Source organism: Mugil cephalus, chromosome 1 (assembly GCF_022458985.1).
Source record: "Mugil cephalus isolate CIBA_MC_2020 chromosome 1, CIBA_Mcephalus_1.1, whole genome shotgun sequence".
Lineage (NCBI taxonomy): Eukaryota > Metazoa > Chordata > Actinopteri > Mugiliformes > Mugilidae > Mugil > Mugil cephalus.
In genome coordinates this window covers 1,545,495-1,571,149 of record NC_061770.1, presented here as the reverse complement: position 1 = coordinate 1,571,149, position 25,655 = coordinate 1,545,495, and the positions used below count along the sequence as shown (strand labels likewise).

General features: G+C 39.9%; 1 protein-coding gene across 12 annotated transcripts; it reads left to right on the top strand.

The window, feature by feature from the left end:
- Window positions 1-10: 10 nt before the first annotated feature.
- Window positions 11-23,410, top strand: LOC125011965 (ral GTPase-activating protein subunit beta-like). 12 transcript variants are annotated; one of them, XM_047591548.1, is made up of 32 exons: window positions 11-171; window positions 1,034-1,254; window positions 4,696-4,907; window positions 5,068-5,234; window positions 5,339-5,525; window positions 5,679-5,810; window positions 6,060-6,238; window positions 7,030-7,098; window positions 7,585-7,736; window positions 8,015-8,249; window positions 8,820-8,855; window positions 9,697-9,898; window positions 10,296-10,463; window positions 10,629-10,743; window positions 11,016-11,163; window positions 11,333-11,397; window positions 11,493-11,637; window positions 12,483-12,604; window positions 13,509-13,691; window positions 13,773-13,921; window positions 15,763-15,950; window positions 16,030-16,133; window positions 16,307-16,459; window positions 17,118-17,327; window positions 17,510-17,668; window positions 17,873-18,041; window positions 18,355-18,477; window positions 18,570-18,706; window positions 18,793-18,901; window positions 19,094-19,172; window positions 20,173-20,321; window positions 21,238-23,410. In XM_047591548.1, exons 2-32 carry the CDS (start codon window positions 1,078-1,080, stop codon window positions 21,429-21,431), a joined length of 4,617 nt encoding a protein of 1,538 aa, XP_047447504.1. In that variant the 5' UTR covers window positions 11-171; window positions 1,034-1,077; the 3' UTR covers window positions 21,432-23,410. The 12 variants fall into 12 exon arrangements, with proteins under 12 accessions (XP_047447504.1, XP_047447495.1, XP_047447487.1 ...); XM_047591539.1 differs by having other exon boundaries at window positions 16,304-16,459; XM_047591531.1 differs by having other exon boundaries at window positions 12,474-12,604.
- The last annotated feature ends 2,245 nt before the right edge of the window (window positions 23,411-25,655 follow it).

Genomic DNA, 25,655 nt, shown 5'->3' with positions numbered 1-25,655 from the left:
CAGTAGGGGGCGTCAACCTACGAATTCCGCTTCCCGTTAGCCCGTCAAGCTGCAATATCCAAGCCTTGACATTGCAAAGATGGAGGCTGTTATGCTTTAGACCAGGATACATAAAAAGCACGGACTGCGGGTTTCGGAGCTCTGTTATGACAACATTTCCAGCTGGCCCAGGTAAATGGGGGAACCCCGCTTGTTTAGCTTGCAAGTAAACACAAGCGTCTTTGCAAAGTTAGGTAGTTAGTTAGCACAGCCGAGCCAGCTAATGTCAACGGACAGGCTAGCATTAGCCAAGCCAGCTAGCGACGTCGGATCTCAAGTGGAACGTACTTTGAGATAACTGACATGTTAGCGCAACGAGCCGTCTCTTTTTACTAACTTCAGCCACTTGCTACCTTCGGATAATGCTATAGTCTAGACGAGGAAGATGTTTTGATGTCAGTGCTAGCCAGCGTTAGCACGCTACTCGTTTTCAGAACCGTTTCCTGGTTGTGGCTCCTCGGTTTGTTACCGACCCGAGGTGAAGGATACAAATGGTTTAATATGTTTCTTTTAGTTTATTGCTCTTTCGGACAAAACGACGGCTGATGCATTGTTACCCATAATACTTGTAGTTTTCTTTGTAACGTTATCAGCTACGTAAGTATGTATTCCGTTTACCGTCACTGCACAAACCAAATAAACACGACAAATGGCTCTTAACGAGGTTTTACTGCGCGTCTTTATTCAGTTGTTATTATTTATTTTTATATAGTTAACCCTTTTGCTGTAGCTGACGTTTTATGTTTTCGTTTTCTACGTCAAAACACCAAACATACGTCATCTTCAGATGAGATGAGAACAAACAGGTCAAACAAGTTAAAGTTGAAACATTGTCGCGGCCATCGAGATAAAAAGACGTTATCAGAACCAGTAGAAGAAGTATGCACATCCCTCTGCTGTCTTAGTAACAGACTGACAGCCTCATATCAAAAGACACAACTGTATATGTGCTAAATGTCAGACTAATGGCTCATGTCTGGATTTATGTGTGCAGGTGGAGGCAGGTGGTGTGAGTAGAGTGCAGTAGACGACATCAGCATGTACTCCGAGTGGCGCTCCCTGCAGCTGGTGGTGCAGAGTGACCAGGGCCACCTCAGTGTTTTGCACACCTACCCCAACACTGTGGGGACTGAGGTGGCAAATGCTGTGGTCAAGCCACTAGGCACAGCTGTAAGCCCTGTCGCCACTGAGAACATCCTCAAAACGGATAAAGAGGTGAGGAAGTGGTTCGCGCCAGGGTATACACTAACACTCTCGTATTGGTATGGGTTTTGTTTTACCTGAGGACATCTTGTGATTCAGATATTACCCCCTACGTCTGTGTTTCATGTGGCGCATTTGCATGGGATAAACAGACAAACTTTGTGTTTTTCTCAAATTCACGATCCGTCGTTATGTCACTTCTACTTTCAGCCTTACTCCACTGCATGTCAGAGACAGTTTTAATTACTTTGCAAATTATAATGGATGATAAAAATATATTTTTGAAACTATTTGTCCTGGGGAAGAAATTAATTATTTAAATCAGCTCCATCTTTGCCGATGAACACATTAATGATTGATTCAATTGTTTCATCTGTCTTAAAGGGTGAGTAGTGAAAGACAACTCGACTAACATCTGTCCAAACTTTGAATTATAGCACATACTTGATAATTCTTAGGTGACAAGAGGCAGAAAAAAAGCCACAAACCAAATAAAAGTTGCGAAAAAGTAAAAACTCACCCCTAAATCACAGAAATGTCAATTCACACTGGATTAGTATTATCAGAGAACCTCTGTGTTACAGGATTTATGGTAGGTAATTTGTGTAATTTTTACTTCATAAATCACAGACATGGACAATTTGCACAGGATTAAGATCACAGACGACTTCCGTGATTGTTAGAAATTACCGGAGGTCCCCAGGTGAAACTAATCCCTTTAGATAGCATCTCCTAACCTTTCTTGAGCCATGGCACATATTTTACATTAGAAAAATACCATAGAATACCATCAAAATAAAAATGTCACAAAAAGGATATGCAATAAAATAATGATCATCTGCCCATTGTCTATGGGTGTTTTGTTTGGAGATGCTGTTTAATTTTGCTGGGAACCATGGCACTGTTAGGATTCACTCACACTAGTTGTTTCCCAACAGATCAAATAGAATGGAGTCAGCTCAGTTGGTTACAATTTTCATTGTATTGACTTGAGCTCAGCTTTTTTTGCTTTCTTCTGACCACTACTTTTTCTGACCAGTACTTTTTCTTTTCCAGTATTTATCCATGGCTCTTACTGCTGTCTCATTCCAAGCATCATGACTTCAGTTTGAATAGCAACAGGTAGAATTAGACAGGTTAATTATCTACCTTCTGCCATCTAGTGGAAGAGGATTTAAGTCTTCTACCTGTCACTATACGTCGTTGGCATAGACTTAGGAAGATTGTTTGCGGTAAATAAATAATAATTTTCTGACCCATTAGGTGAAATTGGATAATTTTCCACATCATATGTGATGATCTCTCACGACTAATGTGCCACGGCACAGTGGTTGGGAATAACTGCACCAAGCAATGTTTGACATTTCAATGCCTTGGTAGTCTGCCACACTTGCTGCTCCATCACCAAGTGTGCCTTTATAATATATTTCCATATGGCTTAAAGGAGGTGGCACCAATGATCCATCATAAGATGTGTTTCAGACAACACCAGCTGTCACTGCTGATATCTTATGGTTTGATGGTGCTGTTAATGTGTAAGGTTCATTTTCTTTTACTAGTAATCATTTACTTAAAAAAATCTAACGAGTCAACGGTGTCAAGCTGTTGTAGTTTATACTGATTTGCCATTTAAAAAAAGTTGCACAATAGATAGATAAGTACAATTCAAGGTCTCTAGACTTTTCAAAGGATTTTCAGCTATTTAAACACATTTAGTGAAATCCATATGAAAGCTTCAGAAAATAAACACTTTTAGCGTACTGCAAACTAGATAATGGTGGCTTCTGGCTAATGCCCACTGCATTTAGTTGTACTCTGTACAACTAAACTAAGAGACACAAGTATATGTATGTTATGTTATTACTGTGACAACCAGTGTAGGTATGATGCAAACTATCTATACTGTAAAGTGTCATAGTTTGTTTCAGCTTCATAAGGATCGAGCACAGTGCTAACAATAAGTAGTGGAAACAACTGAAACTGTGTTATTTAAAACAAAGCAAAAATATAGTTTCCCTGTGTATACTTGCACTTAGGTCCTTTGGGGAAAAAGACATTAGGTTAGATTTGTCCTTTTGGCGTAGTCACCTTCAAGTCATTCTGGGGTTGCGTGCAGTTTGAATCAAGATTTGATAGAGGATTTGGTCTGTACATCATTCATACCTCCTTATAGCTTGACCAGATTAGTTGTACTTGTGTTTGCTTTATTGCATGATACTACCAGCACAATGTTTCACTGTAGTGATGATAGTCTGTGTGTATATTCTGACACAGTTGAGTAAGAGTTAACTGATGATATTTTTTTTCTCTTGCTCTCAGAGAGCTCTATTTATATTTTTCTGTCATATCTCCTTTACTCTGGAGTTGTTTTTGTCGCTTCTACCATATGAACAACTTGATGAAGTGCTACAGAGATAGAGACACCTCAACAGACATGTTGTGTTGTTAATACAATTCACCCTAAACCTCTCCTGTGATTTGCATGATAATCATGCGTGATTCTTTTACGTGTACTGTGCAAAGAATTACAGTGATATACTAGCCAGTATTACCCTTCAGGGTCCTTCTGCATTGTGTGTACAGTAGTTGATTCAAGATATTTTTGATAGAAAACTCAATCTCTTCTTGTTTGCAAACTCTGTATACACAGACTCCCTTGTGCTGTGATGAAAGACTCAAATATCTGCTAACATGTACCGCTGTGAGCAAGTACACTGCAGAGCTCACAGTAAGCCAGCAGCTTCAATTAATGATGTGACAGCATGTGTCAGGAAAGTAATTTAAGAGGAGCTGCGTTGGGTAAAAATATTTCAGCAGTATTTCTCAGGTTCACCATGCGTCTGAAGTGCTGCTGTTGCTTTGAACTTCACTTCATGCTGAGGGGATAAAGCACAGATAGACCTTCCTGACGCTACTGAGTCACTGATTTCTTTATGAATATTAACAAAACGCTGTGGGGAATTATCCAAAATATGTCAGGAAACTTTTAAGGGTGAGCAGGCTTTAAATAGGTTGAAGTGAGTATTTGCAGATACTGAATGTTAAAGGACTTGGATCAACACCACAGACAAGAAAAAATCCTCATTATTTACTGTAAACTTTGATCAAATGTACTCTACAGAAAAATAGTTTGGTTTTCATTCTTCAAATGCCTGTTTTGATTTAGCATGAAACTGAGAAACATGTGGTTCACGTTACACTGACCCTTTGGCCTTCTTTGTTAGACAGTAAATTAGATGTGAGTTAGTTCAGACGGACATAAAGGTAAGGGATTAACATGAAGAAGAATTCCATTGAAAAGTTTTATTTATTTATTTTTTTTAGAACTTTTTCTGTTTCCTGTGCAATTGCATACACGAGTCCTCCACAACCTATTGAAAGAATGCAAAATAAACACATGAATCATAACTGAAAATCATTAACACAAGTTGATATGAATGGTTTGATTCCCAGGTGAAGTGGACCATGGAGGTGCTGTGTTATGGCCTGACCCTCCCCCTAGAGGGGGACACGGTTAACACGGCCAAGCTATGTGTGGATGTGTACACGGACTGGATGATGGCACTGGTGTCACCCAGGGACTCGATGCCTCAGCCTGTGGTCAAGGAGCCCAATATGTATGTCCAGACCATTCTGAAACATCTCTATAACGTCTTTGTACCAAGGTATGTCAGAAAAGTTTATAGATAATCCTCCATTTTCCATTAGCTTGTATTTAGAGATTAATTGTTTGTTATCACTTGGTGTTCTTCCCATTTAGTTTTTCTCTTTGCTTGTTCGTGTTTCTTGTTCCCTCATTTCAAACACACTGTTCGCTCCCTGTAGGCCTGAACAACATAGTCTGAACCACATCAGGCTTTGCCAGCAGGTTCTGACTGCAGTCCAGAAGCTGGCACGAGAGTCTGTTTCCATGGTGAGAGAAACCTGGGAGGTGCTACTGCTCTTCCTGCTGCGCATTAATGACACATTACTTGCACCGCCCACAGTTGGAGGTAAGCCACACCCCAGTATTCTAAAGTTTCCTTTTTTTTTTTTCTACATGCTCATTTGTTGTGATAGTAGACAACAGTAATCCCTTAATGTTCCATTCTTTCAGTTGGGGTAGCAGAAAAGCTGGCAGAGAAATTAATGGCGGTGCTGTTTGAGGTGTGGCTGCTGGCATGTGCCCGCTGCTTTCCCACACCGCCATATTGGAAGACTGCAAGAGAGATGCTGGCCAACTGGAGGCATCACCCTCCTGTTGTAGAGCAGTGGAGCAGAGTGGCCTGTGCTCTGACTTCCAGGTTAGAATGAATTCAGTTGAAAAAAAATCCACTTCTGTGTCCAAAAATAGGATAAACACAGATTAGTGGTTGTTCTGATTTTTGTTTGTTTGTTTTTTATGTGTCTTTGTTCAGTTAAATAACCTGTTCATTATTTTTTTCCCCCCAATTTAGACTTTTGCGGTTTACCCATGGACCATCCTTCCCACCTTTTAAAGTTCCTGATGAGGATGCCAGTTTGATTCCTTTAGAGATGGACAATGACTGTGTGGCACAGACGTGGTATCGCTTTCTCCACATGCTCAGGTGCATAATGCCTCTAGAAGCTTTGTTGCCAACAGACTAATCCTAACTGACATAGATTGTTTTGTTTTTATTTGTTGGGGAAGTTGAAGTTGCCTGTGTTCTCTACTTCCTGTCTGTAAAAACCTAGATGAATTGTTATTATTTATTATTCTTTATTTATACTGTATATCCAAGAAAGTTTGCTATCATCTGTAATATGTTTTTTTTTGCTTAATCCACAAATGTGCTTCCTTTCATGTTCGTTTCCAGTAACCCGGTGGATCTGAGCAACCCTGCAATAGTGAGCACCACTCCAAAGTTTCAGGAACAGTTTCTCAGCTCCAGTAGTATCCCCCATGAAGTGGTATTACATCCATGTTTGAAACAGCTTCCCCAGATCTTCTTCAGGGCCATGAGGGGCATCAGCTGTCTCGTGGATGCCTTCTTGGGTAAGAAAATACTGAGTTACAGTTGAAAGCTCAGTCACGTAATATTTTCGATTGAGATTCAGAAGTAAACAAAGCATACAAATTGTTCGATCTAAATGATAACTCGAGCCAGTATGATCCCACAAAAGTACTAAAACTCAGTGTTAACCATTTTGCGTTGTTGTTCCTGCCTTCTAGCAGCACGATGCTTGTGCTTACTTGTTAGTGTAGTAAAAGTTACATGGACTTATTTCACCGGCCACACTAATTTATATCCAAAAATTTTTTTACTATTATAAAAATAAATATCAAATCTCTTGAACTGGATTCAAGCCAGAGGTACTGCCATTTTCTTTTAAATAGTGTGATCTCAAGATCATGAAAGAATTATTACGAGCTAACAGGTTTATTCTTTTGTGTTGAAGAGTTAATTTATCTCATTATACCTTACCTTCACCTTTTAGGTGAAAGTCTTATATTTAACCTATTCAACCACAACAACTGTGTTGCTCTTTAGACTACTTTGGCTAAGGATACTATGTTTTATTTTCTTGTGAGGTCTAGTCACTTCTTCCGTATTATTGTTCTCATAAGTTCAAATCAAAGAATGCCAGGGGTTCTGTAGGTACAAAATAGGAAGACATAAAAATAAAACATGAGCTCATTAAACTTATTACCGACAAATCAACATTTTTTTTCTCCTTTCCAGTTGTTATCCAGCCCCCTGATAATAATCAAGATGGAAGATATCGGTAGCTTATAACTGTTTGAGTAGAAACATATCAGTGTGTATTTTTCTCTTTGCACTGTAGGTGTCTCTGTTGAAAAGAAAGATGTACGGGAGAGGGTGTTCACTTTTTGTCCAGTGCAGCTCTCTCATGGTACAGACATCAGCTGAAACGCCGTGTAATGAGATGCTATGGGCATATGATGGAGTGGTATTTTTATTGGTGGTGATGATATTAACAACTTTGGTTATTTTTACAGTAGAAAAATAATAAATTCCAGATATTCAGACTAAACTACAAGATCATCAACAAGGGGGATCCTGCAGGCATAAAAAGCCAATCGTGATTTGTGAATATCGATTAATAGTGATTTGTATCTAACCTTTATCTTGCATGTCTACAAATGAATATTATCTTTAATCAACTCACAGATTCCAAAGACAGCATATTTTCTTTGCTGTCTCATAACATTAGCATTGAGGAAATTCCTTCTGATGATTTGATTTAACCAAGTTCACATCTGCTGGTATAGTGGGAGGATGACAAATTTATTCCTTATTTTTTGAGGCTAATCAGAACTCCCATCACTGTTCTGAGGGAAACGGTATCCTCCAACTCATTTGACTGTCCAATCAACAGGTATATCACGGCCCAGAGCTGACAGTGCTCCGCCCACCCCGGTCAACAGAATGAGCATGTCCCCACCACCCTCCATCACCAACACCACGCCCCCTCACAGCCGCAAGCAGCGGCATGCAGTGGTCACCAAGACTACAAGCAAGAGTTCAACTGTAAGTCCCACTTTAACAGAAAGCCGTTATATGAATAAGTGCAGAGTAAGTAAAAGTTCAGCTGTCTTTTTTTTTATTGCTGTATGATATTCAGTTGGTATATAAACAATATAGACCTCAACATATTTGTGCATATTTGATGCCTCAATAAGGATACACTAACTAAGATTTTTTATGGAACAACACACTTTAACCAGATTATGTGAAGAATTCTCAAGAAGTCATGTTAAGTTTTATTGCAGATTAATCTGATATCTAACTCCAATCCCACCTTGCAGGGCAGTGGCAGTCAACCAACCAAAGCTTCCCAGCAGCAACAGCAGCAGCAAACTTCGTCCTCCCCAACCCTGCTGTCCAGCCCCAACCAGAGCAGTTGGGAGTCTCGGCCCCTGCCTGCCCCGGCACGGCCAAAGGTCAACAGCATCCTCAACCTGTTTGGCCAGTGGCTTTTCGACGCTGCTCTGGTCCACTGTAAGCTCCACAGCGGCCTCAGCCGAGACCCCAGCATGACCGGTAAGATGTGATTCAATGGCTAATAGCGTTTCCATTAATGCATGGGCAGGTGGGTGTTTTGTTGCTGTCCATTAGTACACGTTTTTGTGGAGTTATTTGTGTGTTTTTGGTGTTTTTTTTTTTACTGTGTTGTTGGAGTATCCTTTCCTTTTTTCACCATTTTCTCTGAAACGTCGTTGTGCGTTTCTGTGTGTGGAGTACTTGGTTAGAAGTGGCCTCGTATGAAATTTCCATCTGATTCTAATCCATTTACATTTACCAGCTGTTTAGAATGACATATAGAACACTACCTCAAGGATTTCATACACTAGATTGGTCACTGACAGCACATGCAGTCATTAGTATTTGAAACAAAATTCGGCTCATCATTGGCTCTCTAGTTATTTTTCTCTTTTTGGTGTAGTGTCCTGCACGTGTCTACCATGTCTAATTAATGTTAAAGAATTGTAGTGGGTCGAAAGTCATGTATTGAGGAGAACAAAAACACAATTCATGCTTGATATGAATTGATCCCAAAATATTGGATCTGCTTTGATTTTGTCTCTCTCCACTATTTCTGTTATCTTGCAGCCTCTTTTATCCAAATTCTCCTTTCTTATAAATCTTGTAAGTAGGAACGGCAGTTTTTTTCCTCACTTGATTTGCGTTTCTTGACAAATCTTCCTGCTTTTCAGTTGAGTTCCTCATGATCACCGCCATTATCACCATTGTTTTCTGTTCCAACTCCTTGTCATATATAAAGTTCACCAGCGTTCTTTCAGCGTTTCTCCAAAGGTGATGGAATGGGTTTCACCAACTGACCACTTGTCTCGACCATAACGTTGCCAGTTTGTGACAATGCCACCCCATTTTAAGTTGTCTGTTTTGTTTCCTTTGAATCACGCTAATCCTTACGATTCAGTTTGAGACCCCGTCCCTCAAGTACAGCATTAATGTTTTGTTTCTTGTAATTTCTTCTTGTGTTGTCAGTTCACTTAAGTTTTGATTTTATTTGTTTAGTGCCTCAATGCATGAAGTGAATGTCTTGTACCTTCAGTGACAGTCATATAATTGCAACATCGAGGGAGCTGACACAGGGATTTTGCCTTGTGGTCTTGCAGCAGTGAATGACTGACACATTTTAGTACCAGCACACTACACTTGGTCATGCTTTGTGCCAGTGAATGGTGGACGTCTATGGCAAACTCTTTGTGTCAGAGTTCCCTTTATTGAATGCTTTAAAGGATGTGAGCGTGTGTTTGCAGTCATTAAAGTGTTTCCTCTCTCTTGTTGTGACAGTGATTAAATGTTTGCTTTTTGTTGCTTTTATGTTTTTGTTTACTTTGTTACAGTGGGCATATTGTATATACATGTATATGTTTGCTTGTTTCTCATACATGCATGAAATCTAGTGACCAGACAACAATTCAGGGTTCTTTCATTCTTTGTCTCTTCCCCCTCTCTCCAGCAATAGCTACACAAGTGGGTCTGGAGCTGAGAAGGAAGGGTTCCCAAATGTCCACTGACTCCATGGTGTCCAACCCAATGTTTGATGCCAACGAGTTCCCAGAGAGCTATGAGGCAGGGCGAGCTGAGGCCTGTGGGACTCTCTGCCGCATCTTTTGTAGCAAGAAAACTGGAGAGGAGATTCTGCCTGTTTACCTGTCCAGGTAACATAGTTTACAAAAGTTTTTAATTATGTCACACTCTTATGCAATAGAGGGAAACTGTAGCTGTACAAGCAGTGTCATTGGTAAATGTCTGGAAATGTGGAAATGTTGACCAACTGATCAGCGAGACTGAGGGGAGTCTAGTTCAGTACAGTGGTCTGTAATTCTTCGTACCTTCCTACATGGTCTTAGCTTTTGCAGTTTTACGATTTACTGCTACTGCCCTCTCCTGGTACGGAGAGTTATTTCCTCTCACATAGACAGAACATGATGTGAGGCGACACCATCTTCATCCTTCTTTGGTGGCACTGTTTTAATCTCAGTTTGGAGCGTTTAGGCCCTTAAACTACTTAAAAATATGACTGGTAATATTACGCTTTCCTTTCTCTTTGTACAGGTTCTACATGGTCCTGATTCAGGGTCTCCAGATTTCTGATTTCATCTGTAGGCCAGTTCTGGCTTCTATTATTCTGAACTCTTCCTCACTCTTCTGCACTGACCTGAAGGGCATCAATGTGGTGGTGCCATACTTCATAGCTGCACTGGAGACTATTGTGCCAGACAGGTTAGACTGGTAGTCTCTCATTTTCAGTAAATTACTAAAATATTTTGATCTTCATGAATGTGTTATGTCAGATTTAACTGGAAATATGTATGATTTTAGTCAGGTTTCTCTTCTAAAGTAATTTTGAGGGTACTGTTTTAAGTTTGTATCTATCACAATTGTTAGGGAACTGTCCAAATTCAAGATGTATGTAAATCCTACCGACCTGAGGAGAGCCTCCATCAACATCCTGCTCGCCATGCTGCCGCTGCCACACCACTTTGGCAACATCAAATCAGAGGTAACAGCTGAGGTGATTTGTATCTTTGAACTGACAAACATTTCAAAGGTACAATACAGTAATTGATCTTATTTTTTTTACATTTTATTGCAGGATTTAGAATATTCTCTTCCATGTATGTAATTATTGTTTGTTTGAAATTTAATTCTCAAAGAAATGATTGTGGATTGTTGTACCTTTAGATTTTTGTCTCCATAAGATATGCGAGCTGTAAAAAGTTTCTATTCTATTATTAACCAAGATTGTTAACTATACTATATTGTCATCTTTAGGTTCTGTTGGAGGGAAAGTTCAATGAGGAGGATGGATGGCCTCATGACCAGCCTGTCTCTTTCCTATCGCTGAGACTACGTCTTGTTAATGTCCTCATAGGAGCGCTACAAACTGAGACTGACCCTACCAACACACAGCTCATCCTGGGTATCTGCTGACATCTTCATATACTCATTATGCACTTATTTTGGTCTCTCAATATTGCTTGTATTTGAGTCAACATATACGATACCACCTTTGACTGTGTTAAAATATGTGCATAAAAATTGTAATGTTCTTAATAATGTTTTCATTTTAATCTTGTCCATACTTTCAGGTGCAATGTTAAATATTGTTCAGGACTCGGCATTGTTAGAGTCCATAGGTGCTCAGACTGAAACAGTAAGGCTCAGCTCACTGCTATTTTATGAGTAACAGATTATAACGGTAAAAGTTGCCCGTGACATCAAGATTGATTTTTTTTCCTCTGGTGGCAGGGAAGTCTAGATGGGAGCCACGTGACAGTGAAGAGTCAGAGTCACAGCCGTACCAATAGTGGCATCAGCTTTACCAGTGGAGGCAGCACGGAGGCCACAAGCCCAGACTCTGAGCGCCCTGCTCAGGCTCTGCTCCGAGACTATGGTGAGACATAAAACTGCTTTATCTACAGTAATATGCCTGTGCTTGGTTAGTTTACGGGAGAGTGCTCTCTTTGTCAGATGCTACATACTGGCTGATCAATGTAAAACATGTCACCTATTAAATGAACTAATTTGGTTTTTCTAGCTAACGTGGTTAAAGTGGTAGTCAGAGTTAAGAAGCGTTGGGTAAAATGTCTTTGTAGGTGATGTAATGTTGTTTGCTGTGATGCTGTTAATCTGCAGTTTGGTACTGAGATGTGTGGAGTTGCTCTTCTTCAAAAGCATTTGAGAGATTTTGTCCTGTGCTCTGCAGGGCTGAGCGTTGTTGGACTAATGTTGGTCATAAGATTGTGAGGGCAGGTTGATTTGAATTAGAAAATAGATATTTTATTTTTTAACCCTTTGTTACTCCTGTACTTGCAAAACAAAATGTGAACAAAATTCAAAATAGCATATGGTGTCAGCTATTTTCAATTTGCTATATTCAAATTACATTTTAAATATTTAAAATATTTTTAATATTTATATTTTGAGTATATTTGAAAAATATACTCAAAATTGTTGTTAAAATTGTGCAGTGGAAATGTTAACATCGCTCAGCCCTGTCCCTCAGCATTTGATTTACTGCTGACTCTTTTTAAATCTACCTATATGTTGCTCAATAATATGTGCTGTGCTCTATCAAACTCTGATAATGCATGTTGTCAATAGCAAGAAATATTTACTAACTGGGCATCCTGTCAAATAATCCTGTATAACTTTATTGCTTTGCTGACTTAATCCTGCGTTGCTCTATTCTTTGCGGTGTTTGGTATTTCGGGGTGTTATATGGTCTAGCTCTTCCAGATACCGCTGCAGGCCTGCTGGTGCGCAGCATTCACCTGGTCACGCAGAGGCTCAACTCCCAGTGGAGACAAGACATGAGCATTTCACTTGCTGCCCTGGAGCTGTTGGCTGGGCTTGCCAAGGTAAAGTAAACACCATAGAGGCTCAGTTTTAAAACTCTGATATCATTACTAGCTTGGTTGACCTCAGGGGAGACTATTGAAAGTCTTCTTATTTAGTCATGGTACCCACACAAGTTGTTGTGTAGTGGCTTGCTGTTTAACTTTATAGAAGCAAGCGTCGAGGGGAAATCCTGCAAAAGAACTTTTTTTGAATAAACCAGCTACTCAAAGTCTGAGCCAGATTCTGTGGTGACCCATGTCCTGAAACTGACTTAAATGGCCTCACTGAGAACATACAAATATAATATAATGTATTTGTGTGGTTCATGTCAGCTTGTCAGTAAAACATTCCTGTGTTCACCCTGAGGTAACCCTGATATAACACCAGGTAAGAGTGCTGAAGATCAGAGAGGAGAGGCCAAAGCAGCACTTAGGTTGCGTAAGGTTATTTTATCCTACAGTGGTTAAAAAATTACTAGATTAAGATCCTTTGTTAATCCTTTAAAAGGAAATTGTAGTGTTACAGCAGCAGTACTTCACATCAACATCACAGTAAAAATGGCAAACAGTCCATACAACATATCTACATGCTGGGACTACACGCCCAGCTAAGATTTGTTTGGTGTTAAGACTCACTTAAGTTAATGATGGTGTGTACTGTTTCACATCATCTTAGTGAGTGGTTAATTCTGAACACAACATAATAAACCAGAATATAAAGGGGGGTTTATACACTTACATGTTGTTTCCACTGATATGTGACACATCTGCCTTTATTTCATTTTTCCTATTACAAAAAACAGCTTTAACAGGATTGTGTGAGATGTGCTATCACCTACCATTATCACCTTTTAAAAATTGTTTCCAATAATGTAACAAAATATTTTTAAAATGCATAATGTTTCCTTGCATTTGTCTTAATTAGGTAAAAGTGGGAGTAGACTCTGCAGACCGGAAACGTGCAGTCAGCTCTATATGTGGCTACATCGTGTACCAGTGTAGCCGCCCAGCTCCTCTCCAGTCCAGAGACCTCCACTCCATGATTGTAGCTGCCTTCCAGTTTCTGTGTGTGTGGCTCACAGAGCATCCTGACATGCTGGATGAGAAGGTACCTTTAAAAAGTTCTTTCAGATATGTTGATTATTGCATTAGGATTTTGTAAAATAAATGTTTTGTTTTTTCGTCCCAGGATTGCTTGGTAGAGGTGTTGGAGATTGTGGAGCTGGGAATCTCTGGCAGCAAGTCCCGACAGGATCAGGAAGTACGACATAAAGGGGAGAAGGAGCACAACCCCGCTTCAATGAGGGTGAAGGATGCTGCTGAGGCAACTTTATCCTGGTAAGACTCTTTGGGCTTTATAGAGAATGAATGACCAACAATTTTTCACCCAAAATCTCCATATTAACTAGTTTGTCTTGTTTCTGAATATGATAAAGGAATTCTGTTGCGTATTTATTTTGTATGTGAAAATAACTCCTTTGTGTAAACTCAATCAAAAATCTTTCTAATTTTTCATTATCTTTTCATCATCTATGTTGATTGAATATTGCTTGTTGACAAGCAAGATGCTGGCTGCTGGTGCCTTATTACTACTACTTTGCGGGAGGTCCGACCCCGGACTTTTGTCGATGTGAAAGCGCACCAAAGATGAGTCAAGCCGGGTCTGAAAATGCCGGGTCGACCCGCTGTGAGAGCTGCGTGCCTGTTTTTTTCTCCCTCATACTCATCGCGTACATTGCCCTTTGTTGATGACCTGTAGAATGGACCGGTCAAAATTGCTGAGTTGTTGACTTGGGTCGTTTGACCTGATGAAGCGAAAAACCCGGGTCGTCACGGGTTAATGTGAAAGGAGCTATACACCCATCTGGGCTGCAGCTTTTTGTTTTTTTAGACTGATGCCAACTTGTAATGTTATTTCAGCAAGTTTCAGTTTTACAGTTACAGTTAGGGACCCTCTCGTGTAATTGAATACCCTAGTTACAGTACAGCAACCAAATTAAACTGTATCAAGTTAACTGGCAGTGTGAATAAATAAAAATGGCCTGTGTAAAGGCTTTATAAAATATTTTGTGAAATATTTGTGACCTGTTGACCTACACCTCAAAGAACCGCAATAAAGAATCGTTTACAACAGGAATCGAAATTGAGAATCGGAATTGGAATCGTTAAAATCCAAACGATGCCCAACCCTAGAAGTGTTACCCACTTCTAGGGTACACTGTGTGTGTAGCACTTCGAGGAGTCCGTGTAGAACACTCTACCACGTTAGTTCCGATATTCGAGCCGCCACATGTCGCCGTAAGAAATTAATAAATCTATTATCCGTTCAGCACAAGGGCCACAACAGAAGCCAGGAGCAATTTTTCAGGGGCACTGGCCCCTGTTGACCTTGTGTACAACCGCCAATGTACAGTGCTGACAAAAATATATATTATATGTTATCTGGCCGATATGTAAGGATATCAGACTTATCAGAATGATGTCATAATTTCCTGATATCGGGCCAATAATTATCATGCACCTCTATCATTGATATAAGGAAGGATGGATCTACGCTTTCAATGCCAAATTTTGACTCTCTCCAAATGTCATGGCAGAAATTGAGACAAACAGGAAACACTTTTCCAGTATTTTAATGTCCAATTTTGGTGAGCCCTGTATATTGTTACCTCAGATTCCTGTTCTTAGTTGGTGGGAGTGACCCTTGGTGTGGTCGTGTTGCTACACGTAGCCCTTGTTCTTTGGGGGTTTAATGTGTATGTTTTTGGGGTGCAAGCAGTTTGCCTTGACCACACGTTTAGATCTACATATCTAAATACACTGAGTTGCTGCTCTGTGTTTGGTTGATTACATATTTGCAGTTGAACTGGATACTATAACAGTCTAACAGGCACCACAGAATATAAAGGAAAATATGATGATAATATCTAGGAGTCTGTTTATTTTTAAAAGTGTGCTTTTTTTAAACAATAATATGTTAAGATCTAAATATCACCTTTTAAATCGTAGTTGTAATAAATGACATCCCAAGTGTTTTGTTTTTCTACTGCTTCAGTATCCTAGTTTCCAGTTTTTTTTCTGCTGACCCTAACACAGATGTCTAGTAAAAAAGAAAATGTTGTAGCCATTGACCTGCTTTCCTCATATTTCTGTTCTTGTGTCCTTGTGGTGTTCCCCAGTATCATGCAGGTGTTAGGGGCTTTCCCATCTCCCAGTGGGCCTGCCTCCACATGCAGCCTGCTGAATGAAGACACCCTGATCCGCTATGCCCGACTCAGTGCCACAGGAGCCAGTAACTTTCGTTACTTTGTGCTGGACAACTCTGTCATCCTTGCGATGCTTGAGCAACCTCTTGGGAATGAGCAGAGTCAGTAGCTTATAATATGTCCTTTGTCTAGTCATTAGTGTTATTTTTCTCTAAATAAAGAGTATCTCTTTCATCACAGACCCCAGTCCATCAGTGACAGTTTTGATTCGGGGGACAGCAGGCAGACATGCTTGGACCATGCAGCTTTTCCATCAGCCAAGAGGAGCTCGTGCCAATCAGAGGGTGAGGTCATGCTGGAGATCACTTTGTATTAAAACGCAAAAATGTGAAACCAGAATCATCTGATGAAAAATACTTGAATCGTTGGGCAATGCTTTTGAAAAATTTCTTCACATCAGTGGCTCTGATAAGACAACTCTGCTCTGTATCTGTCTGCTTGTCTCTCTCCACAGCAGGTGTTTGTTCCAGAGGGTCGTCCAACCCCTAACAATGGCGTAGGGATCAAGTACAGCGTCAAGCAGAGGCCTTTCCCAGAAGAGGTGGATAAGATCCCTCTTGTCAAAGCTGATGTCAGTATTCCTGACTTGGATGACATTGTCAGTAAGGAGGTGAGGGGATATTGAGTTTTTATCCACATTATTGCTAATTACATTTTAATTTAATAGTTCTCCTGCAGGTGATCCATCAATCAAGAGTGTTTGTTCTGTAAGGCTGAAATAGAGCTTTCAAGTAAAATAATTATTGGTGTTATTTATTACTGTGCAAACTCAGGTTGGTTGTATGGACTGGCAGGATGATTGGAGAACGACAAATTCATTGGCGAGTAATTATTGCCCCCACGTGAGTTGTTAGAGAGAAGAAATTTCACTTGGGTGTTTCTTTTTTAAAAAAAAAAAAAAAAAAGGGTCAAGTTATCTGGTCTGTTGATGATGGTTGTGTACAGTTTCTTAACCCAGTGCACTGCCTTTCAGTAATTTGTTGTTTTTGATACATAAAATGCACATCCACAACTCACCTCAATCAAAAAAACTCCAAGAAACCACTAAAAATGTGATATTCTACTGGGTTATTGAAAGGCAGATATACTGGATCAGATAGCACAGATTCAACATGGGAACACTTTCCTGATCAATGATGGTGTTTAAAATCACAAATTACTCCAGTGATCAGTTTTCACATCCATTTTGAGAGGTAACATCTGTTTATCTTCATTTTATCTGTTTGTCTCCATTTCAAAATCGTCTCATCTGCTTTTTTTTTTTTTAGCTTGAGGTGCAGCACGACAAGCTTCGTGTTCTGATGACCAAGCAGATAGAGTATGAGAACACCTTGGAGCGTCACAGTGAAGAAATCTGGAAGTCCAAGCCTTTCCCTGACCCACAGACAGACTGCAAACCCCCTGCACCCTCGCAGGAGTTCCAGACAGCACGACTCTTCCTCTCCCACTTTGGCTTTCTGTCTCTGGAGGCGCTGAAGGTTGGTAAAAATAGTTTTACGACTGTGTATACAAACCGTGTGCTAAGAAAGAGTATTTTTTTGCTAGTATCTACTTAAACTTAGATTAAATCTGTAGATTTAGATATTACAATGTAAAAACACATACAGCATTAAGTGTATTTGACATGGTATATGTATACATTCTCATTCATGATCAATAGGAACCCAACAACAGTCGTCTACCTCCTCATCTGATTGGCCTGGAGTCATCGTTACCAGGATTTTTTGATGACATCAGCTACCTGGACCTGCTTCCCTGCCGGCCGTTTGACACTGTTTTTATTTTCTATGTGAGGGCTGGACAGAAAAGCAGCCCTGAGGTGAGGAAATACAGACTGATTGTTTAGTGTTGATCTAGTTTCTGGTTTGTGATTCATTTCAAGTGGAATTAAATGGCCTGAATTTAACTTAAATGCATTCTGTTCACTGTAGTTTCCTACAGTTGACTACAATTTCTTCTTTACAATATGTGAATAGAAATCTTAATGAATATTAATGGATCTGTCCTCGTTCTTGGCCATCAGATCCTGAGGAATGTTGAGTCATCAGCTAGCGTCCAGCCCCACTTTTTGGAGTTCCTGTTGTCCTTGGGCTGGCCTGTGGACGTGGGACGTCACCCAGGGTGGACAGGACACCTGGACACCAGCTGGTCCCTGAATTCCTGCTCTGACAGCAATGATATACAACAAGCAGGTAAGCAGCATTAGATATGAGAGAGGCTTTGTAGGAAGGTGTATCGTGGCAACTGGTACTTATCAGACTGATATGAGTGGCAAACCTCAAATGTATATACAAATGTACATTCTTGATGATACTCAGAAATTCTGAAGGGAGGTTTGTAAATGCAAACCTCTGTATAGTGGCTCTGGTGCTACTCACACCCAGTAAAGTTGTTATGATTTGGTAAATTTGCAGCCTTGAAACTGTTAATTTGTTTGTCTTATCTGTTTGTGTGTGTGTGTGTGTGTGTGTGTGTGTGTGTGTGTGTGTGTGTGTGTGTGTGTAGAGGAAGCAGCTTCTCCTGAGGACACAGGAGGTTCCACGTTCAATGGGGAGAAGAAAGTATTGTACTATGCTGATGCCCTTACAGAGATAGCTTTTGTTGTCCCGTCACTTACAGAAAATTCTGGTCAGTATTTGCTACCTTAAATATTCATTGATAGATATCAAATGCCCAATAAGAATTGACTGACTTGAAATTTGGTCTTTGGTGTTTGGCAGAGGAGTCTTCAGTGCACAGTGACTCTACAGTGGAGGCTGATACCAACACAGAGCTCATGCCTGGTATACTCAAACAGCCTAATCTCACACTGGAACTGTTCCCCAACCATTCTGAAAACCTGGAATCTGCCAAAAAGGTGAACCATTTGGTGACAGCACTGATTCTGAGTTCAGCATTCATCTTGTTTGTTTAAACCCAATGTGAAATATCCTGTTTTTGTAGCTGAGTCCTCTGGTGAAGACAAAGAGATCATCGACTGGAAAGTCTTTCCCACAACTAGGGCCTGAGACAAAGGTTTTTGTGGTGTGGGTTGAGCGCTTTGATGATATTGGTAGGCACATGCTCTTTATAATGCCATCCTGTCCTTTAATTTAAGACTGCCAGTGGAAGGGAAAATTATATTGTCTTCATTTGTAGATTATATTGAGTCAGTATGTTTCTCCATGCAAAGTCTTTGAGTGTAAAATACTAAGCTGTGTTTGTGACTGAGGTGGCTGAATGTCATTGTTTTCGTGTTTTATAGAGAACTTCCCATTGACTGATCTCTTGGCGGAAACCAGCACGGGCTTGGAAGCTAGCATGAGCAACAGCACTTCCTGCAGGTATTTAGAAGTTAACACTCAAATGCACTTCGAGAGTGAAGGTTCATGAGTTGGTGTTGCTCAGGTGCAAAAAGGAAGAAGTTTTCAAAGACCGATTGTGCATCAACATGTAGTTCAAAACAGGAAGTACTACATTCAGCGTGTGCCAAGGCTGGCAGAAAAAAAAAGAAATGTGGTAACAATGGTTAGGTATATGTTATGTCTTAAGGGGAGAGACATAAATGTAATTATATTTATTAGATGTGGGTCTATTCCTTCTTTCAGACAAAAAGAAAGAAACGGTTCAAGACACTCATTTAGGTCTTCAGTTTTTTTTTTCATACACCACTTTCCGTTATCTATACTTTGTTTTTTCCTGAGTGGTTTATAGAACATCCTGAATTATATACCGTTTTACTATTTTTGAATTCATGGAGTGATAAAAAGACAAATAACGTGACTCCAGTATGTCAACAAAATGAAACAAGAATTGTGAACTTAATCAGATTCCTTTTATGAAAACTGCTCATATTTAATATAATATATATAATATGACATTTACAAGTAAAATTTCAAAAAAAGGAAAAATCTATTGTTGAATCAGTAATTAGTTTTCTAAGTTCAGGAAATTGTTTCTCAAACACATTTAATTGCAAATATGAGAGCCACTTTTTGTCTGAGGATGTGTGATTCAAAAGAACATAGCAATTTATATTATTAGTGACAAGCATTCTAAACAGTCATATAAGTGCATGCTTACATGAAAAATTTTCTTTTTAGCCTTGATATTTCTAAAGTTCCAATGAGCCATGTATTGTAGTCTTACAGTAATTGCATTGGTCCTTCTGCTACAGCATTACATTTTGTTAGGATGGGTGGATTTCAAGTATTAAAACTCTCTCTCAAATATTATCAGATTTATTCCCAGAGATTTCACACTATAACCTCTGTTTTGATATTATAGTCTGTAGCCAACTACTTACAGTATTGCCTTTCTTTCCTCCCTCATTCCTGGTTGCAGGTCAGGGTTATTAGAGAAGGATGTTCCTCTGATCTTCATCCACCCTCTGAAGACAGGACTCTTCAGGATCCGGCTGCATGGAGCTGTGGGCAAATTTGGCATGGTGATTCCCCTGGTGGATGGCATGGTGGTCAGCCGCAGAGCTCTAGGTAAAGCCTTTCTGAACTGAACATGTTCCTGTTTTGTGACTACACCTTCTGTCAGCCTTGCCGGAAATAACTGAGTCAATGAGTCCTAATGAATCACAGGCAAAATCAGTTCACTTATAAAAATCTGCATGTTTTAATAGCTTAAACTAAGTAATTGATTCAGTTCATTAACAGTTAGTCAGTCCTGCTGCCAGTCATTCTGAAAATGACAAGTCTATGCCTGGTCGTCAGAAGTATGGTAAATCAGAGACCCAACAAGACAAACGTTGAAAAAATTCAACCTCAAAACTCTGTAGCATAGCCACTGTGCATAAGCATCTCACCACAGAAGATCCATCGGCTTTCTGACCTCTGACCTAAAAAGTAGCCAGGTGGCCAGAGCTGGGAGGTTCTTGTGTTCTCAAGAACTCAACAAAGACTCTCTAGAGCAGATACTGTTGGCTAGGATTGTAACAGTGAATACCAGGCAATTTATAGGTTGTAACAAGGTTGTATTTGCACATACAGACCTCAGTGTTTCCCCTAGCATTTTATTTAAGGGGCTCTCTGCCTCATCATGAAGGTCAAATTGATTTTGTTTAATTTTATTTTCTAAATTTTGCCAGATCACAACAGAACTCATTTAAGGTTATCTTTCCCATGCTGGTGCAAATGTAGGGAAAAAATAAAGTGAAAAAAACTCACTCTGCATGTAACGGAACTGTTGGCCAGCAGGGGGCACAGTAAAAATGTGTTTTGACTTGATTACATATAAGTTGTCGCTTATTCAAGGCAGCAAATATAGTGTTTTGAACTCCAAGCATATTCGTCTTTGGTTATACATATTCATGCCGAACAGAATTCATGCTTTTCATGAATTCTTTTGTACGTCGTTCATTTAAATGCGGATCTTTGGGTCTCTGCCTTTACCTTCCAGGGTTCCTTGTGCGTCAAACAGTCATCAGCCTGTGCCGACGGAAGCGCCTGGAAAGTGACTTGTACAACCCTCCTCATGTGAGGCGGAAGCAGAAAATCACTGAGATCGTCCAGCGTTACCGCAACAAGCAGCTGGAGCCTGAGTTTTACACCTCACTCTTCCATGAGGTGGGGGAGGGAAGGCCTCACCTCTAACCCCCTGTCCTGTCCTAACACTGGCTCACAAGCGCACACTACACACACACACACACACACACACACACCCTTCTATATACCATTTAAAAATGTGCGTACACACACTCATACATCTACACAGAATCTTTATATTTATACTGTACTATTTTGTTATTTATATGAACACGTATATCAACACTGTTTGCCTTTGACTCCGAGATCAAAGTGTCAAAAACCATGCCAAGGTGGAAAAAAACTACATTTGTGTGTTGCAGCCTCTCACTGAAGATCTGAATGGCTGAAGTTCAACAGTGACCATCTCTCCTTGTTTAGGTTCACGCTTTGTGGCAAAAGAGTCTCTGCTTGTCTTTAACTGCAATACAATAGTTACACTGTTGGCCTTTCTGAACATGTAAAAAAAAAAAAAAAAAAAAAAAGGTTTGTTGTTTAAATCTTGTGATATGAATGAATTTCATGAACTTTGGAAATACAGAGTTCAACTCCAGATCTGCATATCTGTTTTTGTTTCAATCGGACAGATTGAATGGTTGAATTTTTTTGCCAAGGAGATAAACATCACACAAAGGTTTTCTAACGGCTTCAGGGCTGGCGGCTTCAAGAAAACATTGTTGTCACGTGGTCTTGTTTTATAACAAATTGTCATCTACATCCAGATACCTGCTTTAGTCTTCCTAGTGTGAACACACATTAACACACATTCAGCCATAGCACACACATATTGTTTATGTTTTTTTCCCCACACATTTGTTTGGAATTCCTGAGTTGTTTTAATGTATGGATATAGTTTTTGACACCAGTTCTCTGTGCCAGGCCATCCCATTGCACAACCGCCACTACACTGTGTGCGTGTGCGCGTGTGTGTGTATGGCCACATGCTTGTTAAGCCAGTCACTTGACACTACAAGGAGTCACAGACGCCTAAAACCCACATATAGGGCATTGAAAGATGAATTCAACACGACACAGGTTTGAACTGTTCAAAATGGCTAGATTGGCTGGTTTTGCTTGCTTGGTGCTTGGTAATCCTTGAGTTTACTAATGGTGAGCGCCGTTACCGCTCCTGGAATTTGCGCTTGAAGTTTTTGGGGCGAATTTAACATTTTAGGTTTGAAGTCTCTGCCAACACCAAACAGAACCATAGCACAGTTTTAAGTCTTCAAACAAACCCTTTACCATAGATTCAAATGCCAAAATACTCAATGAAGCTAACTAGCGAATTGTATAGCTTTCATATTGGCTGATCAAAGTTGTCATTTTTAAAATTGTAACCCCAGGAAGAGAATATTCAACTTGTCCTTTATATTCAGTTTGACTTACTTATTATTTTTGCTTTACAAATTATTTTACTATTGTTTACTCACTGTACTTTTGATTTGATTCAGGCCCTCTCACTGTTTGCCTGTAACAATGTGAATTTATTTATCACAGCGATGGAACAGGGCAACCACCTCTACGTTTCTTTGTTATATCAAAAAGTCTTAATGCACTGAGCACATTTTATGTTTATTTTCTATTCTCTTTGGTTACCTTACATGTCCTTTTGTACTTTTGTGCATTTTGGAAGAAAACCCCTGCTGAAGGAAGAGTTTTATCTTGTGAAATACGAATGAAGAAGAGCCGTTGTGGAGTTTTTAACCTATCATGTCTAATTGTGACTCACTTTTTATGACCGTGCTGTATGCACATGCCTTTTTTGGGAAGGAAATTACATTAAATATGCTTAAAAGAAAATACATACAATCACTCAACGCATTGTATCTTGTTACTCCTCTGATGTCTGATCATATTTAAGGATTTGCCATGTACAGAAGCGGAAGATAATATGTAAATATATGATAGTGTAAGGCATTTACAAGTTGTCCTTTGCATTCCTTGTCAGAGATGGCAGAAAAGTTATGTATGTAAGCAATTATGTGTGGGAGGAACGCAATGGGTATTGAATGTAACATGCATCAATTAAAACTATTATTGACATTTTACTTCCTAATATTTTATTTTATTTTTCACACGATGGAGAATGAATAGTTAGCTATCTGTTATCTTTTAAGATCTGATTTTTCCTCATTAGAGACAGAATTGTGCAAACACATCGGTTAACGTGCTCAGAATATTTGCACCACTAACAGAATGGAAGTGGCCTGTGGCTCTTAACTGCGGTCTGGTTGAGTATGAATGCAGTGAAACAAGCCAGATAATTCAACACATAATATGACGGCTCCGGGGTGAGACGAGTGACAGCAACTGTGCCTCCATGCCCTGAAGCTGTGATGAAATATTGACGTGCTGTAACTGGAAATATTAGGGTTTATTCCATGGGTCCTAATGTTAGAAGCTGCTCATCTTCTTAAACCATGTCACTAGGTAAACTCGTGAAAACAAGCACATTCTAATGTCATGCACTGAATCTTATCTTCGTGAAGTTTATGATATTCAGCATATAGATGGATAATCTATTCTGTGAGAACATGCTTAAAGGAAGTGTCTTATTATTTTTTGGAAACCACATTGTAGTCACTTATTGTTTAATTCTGCTTAAGAATGCCACAAACTACATCCTCCAAAATGACACATTCGGAAAAACATGTTCTCGACTCCAAGGGAATTTTGGTGTCCAGTAGCTTCATCACATAGAGACAGAAAGATACTGTGATACATGGAAAGATACTGTGTGTGGACAGATGTCCTCCTCAACCGGTCTGTGGAGGAGGACAGAGACAGCAGACTGTTACTGAATGAGTTTCTCTGCCTGACTGTGGTGGCTCTACCCCTACTATAAAGCCTACCTTTCGTGTCTGTTTGTACAGCCATGAAGTGTCCTTATTCTTAGTGCTGCCTACCCAGCACACCACAGTGTAGAAGAGGCCACTGCCATTGATAGTCTGGTAGAACGTCTAGCAGCTTCTGACAGATAATAAATGAACTTAGCCTCTTAAGGAAAGAGACGGCTCTGACCTTTTTTGTATACTGGGTCTATGCCGACCAGTCCAGTTTGTGATCCAGATGTAGACCCAGGTACCTACAGGCCTGAACCACTTTCACACACTCCCCATTGATAGTTACAGGCTGCAGGTGCAAGAGAGGATTCTTGTACTCCTGTTCTTGTCCATCCCTGATACACCACACAATTGCAGTGTCATCTGAGAATTTCTGCATATGACTCTGTGTTGAAGTCTGAGGTGTGTAAGAGAGGTCCCCTGTGGTGCTCCAGTGCTGCCAACAAAAGTCCCGGACGTGAAGTTCTCCAACCTGACATACTAAGGTCTCCCAGTGAGATGACATTGAATGCACTGGAAAAGTAAAAAATCATTATCTTCACAGCAGCCGGCAGCATTCCCCATCCAAGTGAGTCCGATGGAGCAGTTAGAGGATGGTGTTCTCCACCTCCTCCTGGCATGCAAACTGGATTACCACAGGACATCCTCAGAATGCCCATGTCCATTCTCTAATGAGTAATAACAACACCAAACAAAAACAAATAATAGTTTTGGAGGCACAAGGGAGACCTTCACAATATTAGGAAGGTGGTAATAATGTTACTCGGTGTATACAAGTTCTGAATGAGTGCTGCAGAACTTATGCCTACAACCACCAGAGGGCGCCTTTCTCTTAAATTTTAACGAGTCGCATGTGAAACGGCACTGGTTATGACGATAAATTGAACTAAATGTACTGTGTGTACAGTATTTTAAACATTAAACAATTGCTGAACGTATTAATTCAAATATACAAAAATCATTGTTTAAAATCCCCTAAAACTTTTTTTCTGACGAATTGTACACATGTTTGTGGCTCGCTGACAGAAGGAAAAGCTAGCTTGCATTGTTGTTTCTGTTGTGTTGTTTTTATTTTGATCTATTGATACTTTAATTGTTTATAGTTTGCAGCATGAATAAGAATACTGCCCTATATTTATGTTTTTTTCTGATTGTTTGTTTCTATCTCCACTCAACTTTGACAGTGTTTAATTTGATTATTTTTTTTTCTAGATGTTTTAGGTATCCCCTATAGCTGTTAATCCGTCTTGTTTTGTGTTGTTGGACCCATTTAATAATGAGCCAGATTGAGGTGCATTCAGGATCCTGGCATATCATAGTGTAAATCGTGTGGTACAGATGTTGTTTGTTTGTGTCCTCTCTGTCAGAGCTGTGGTGAGCTGTGGCCCCGGTGTGTGTGTGCGCGCGCGCGCGCGTTCGTGTGTCAGTGGGTCCCTCCTCCCTCAGTCTC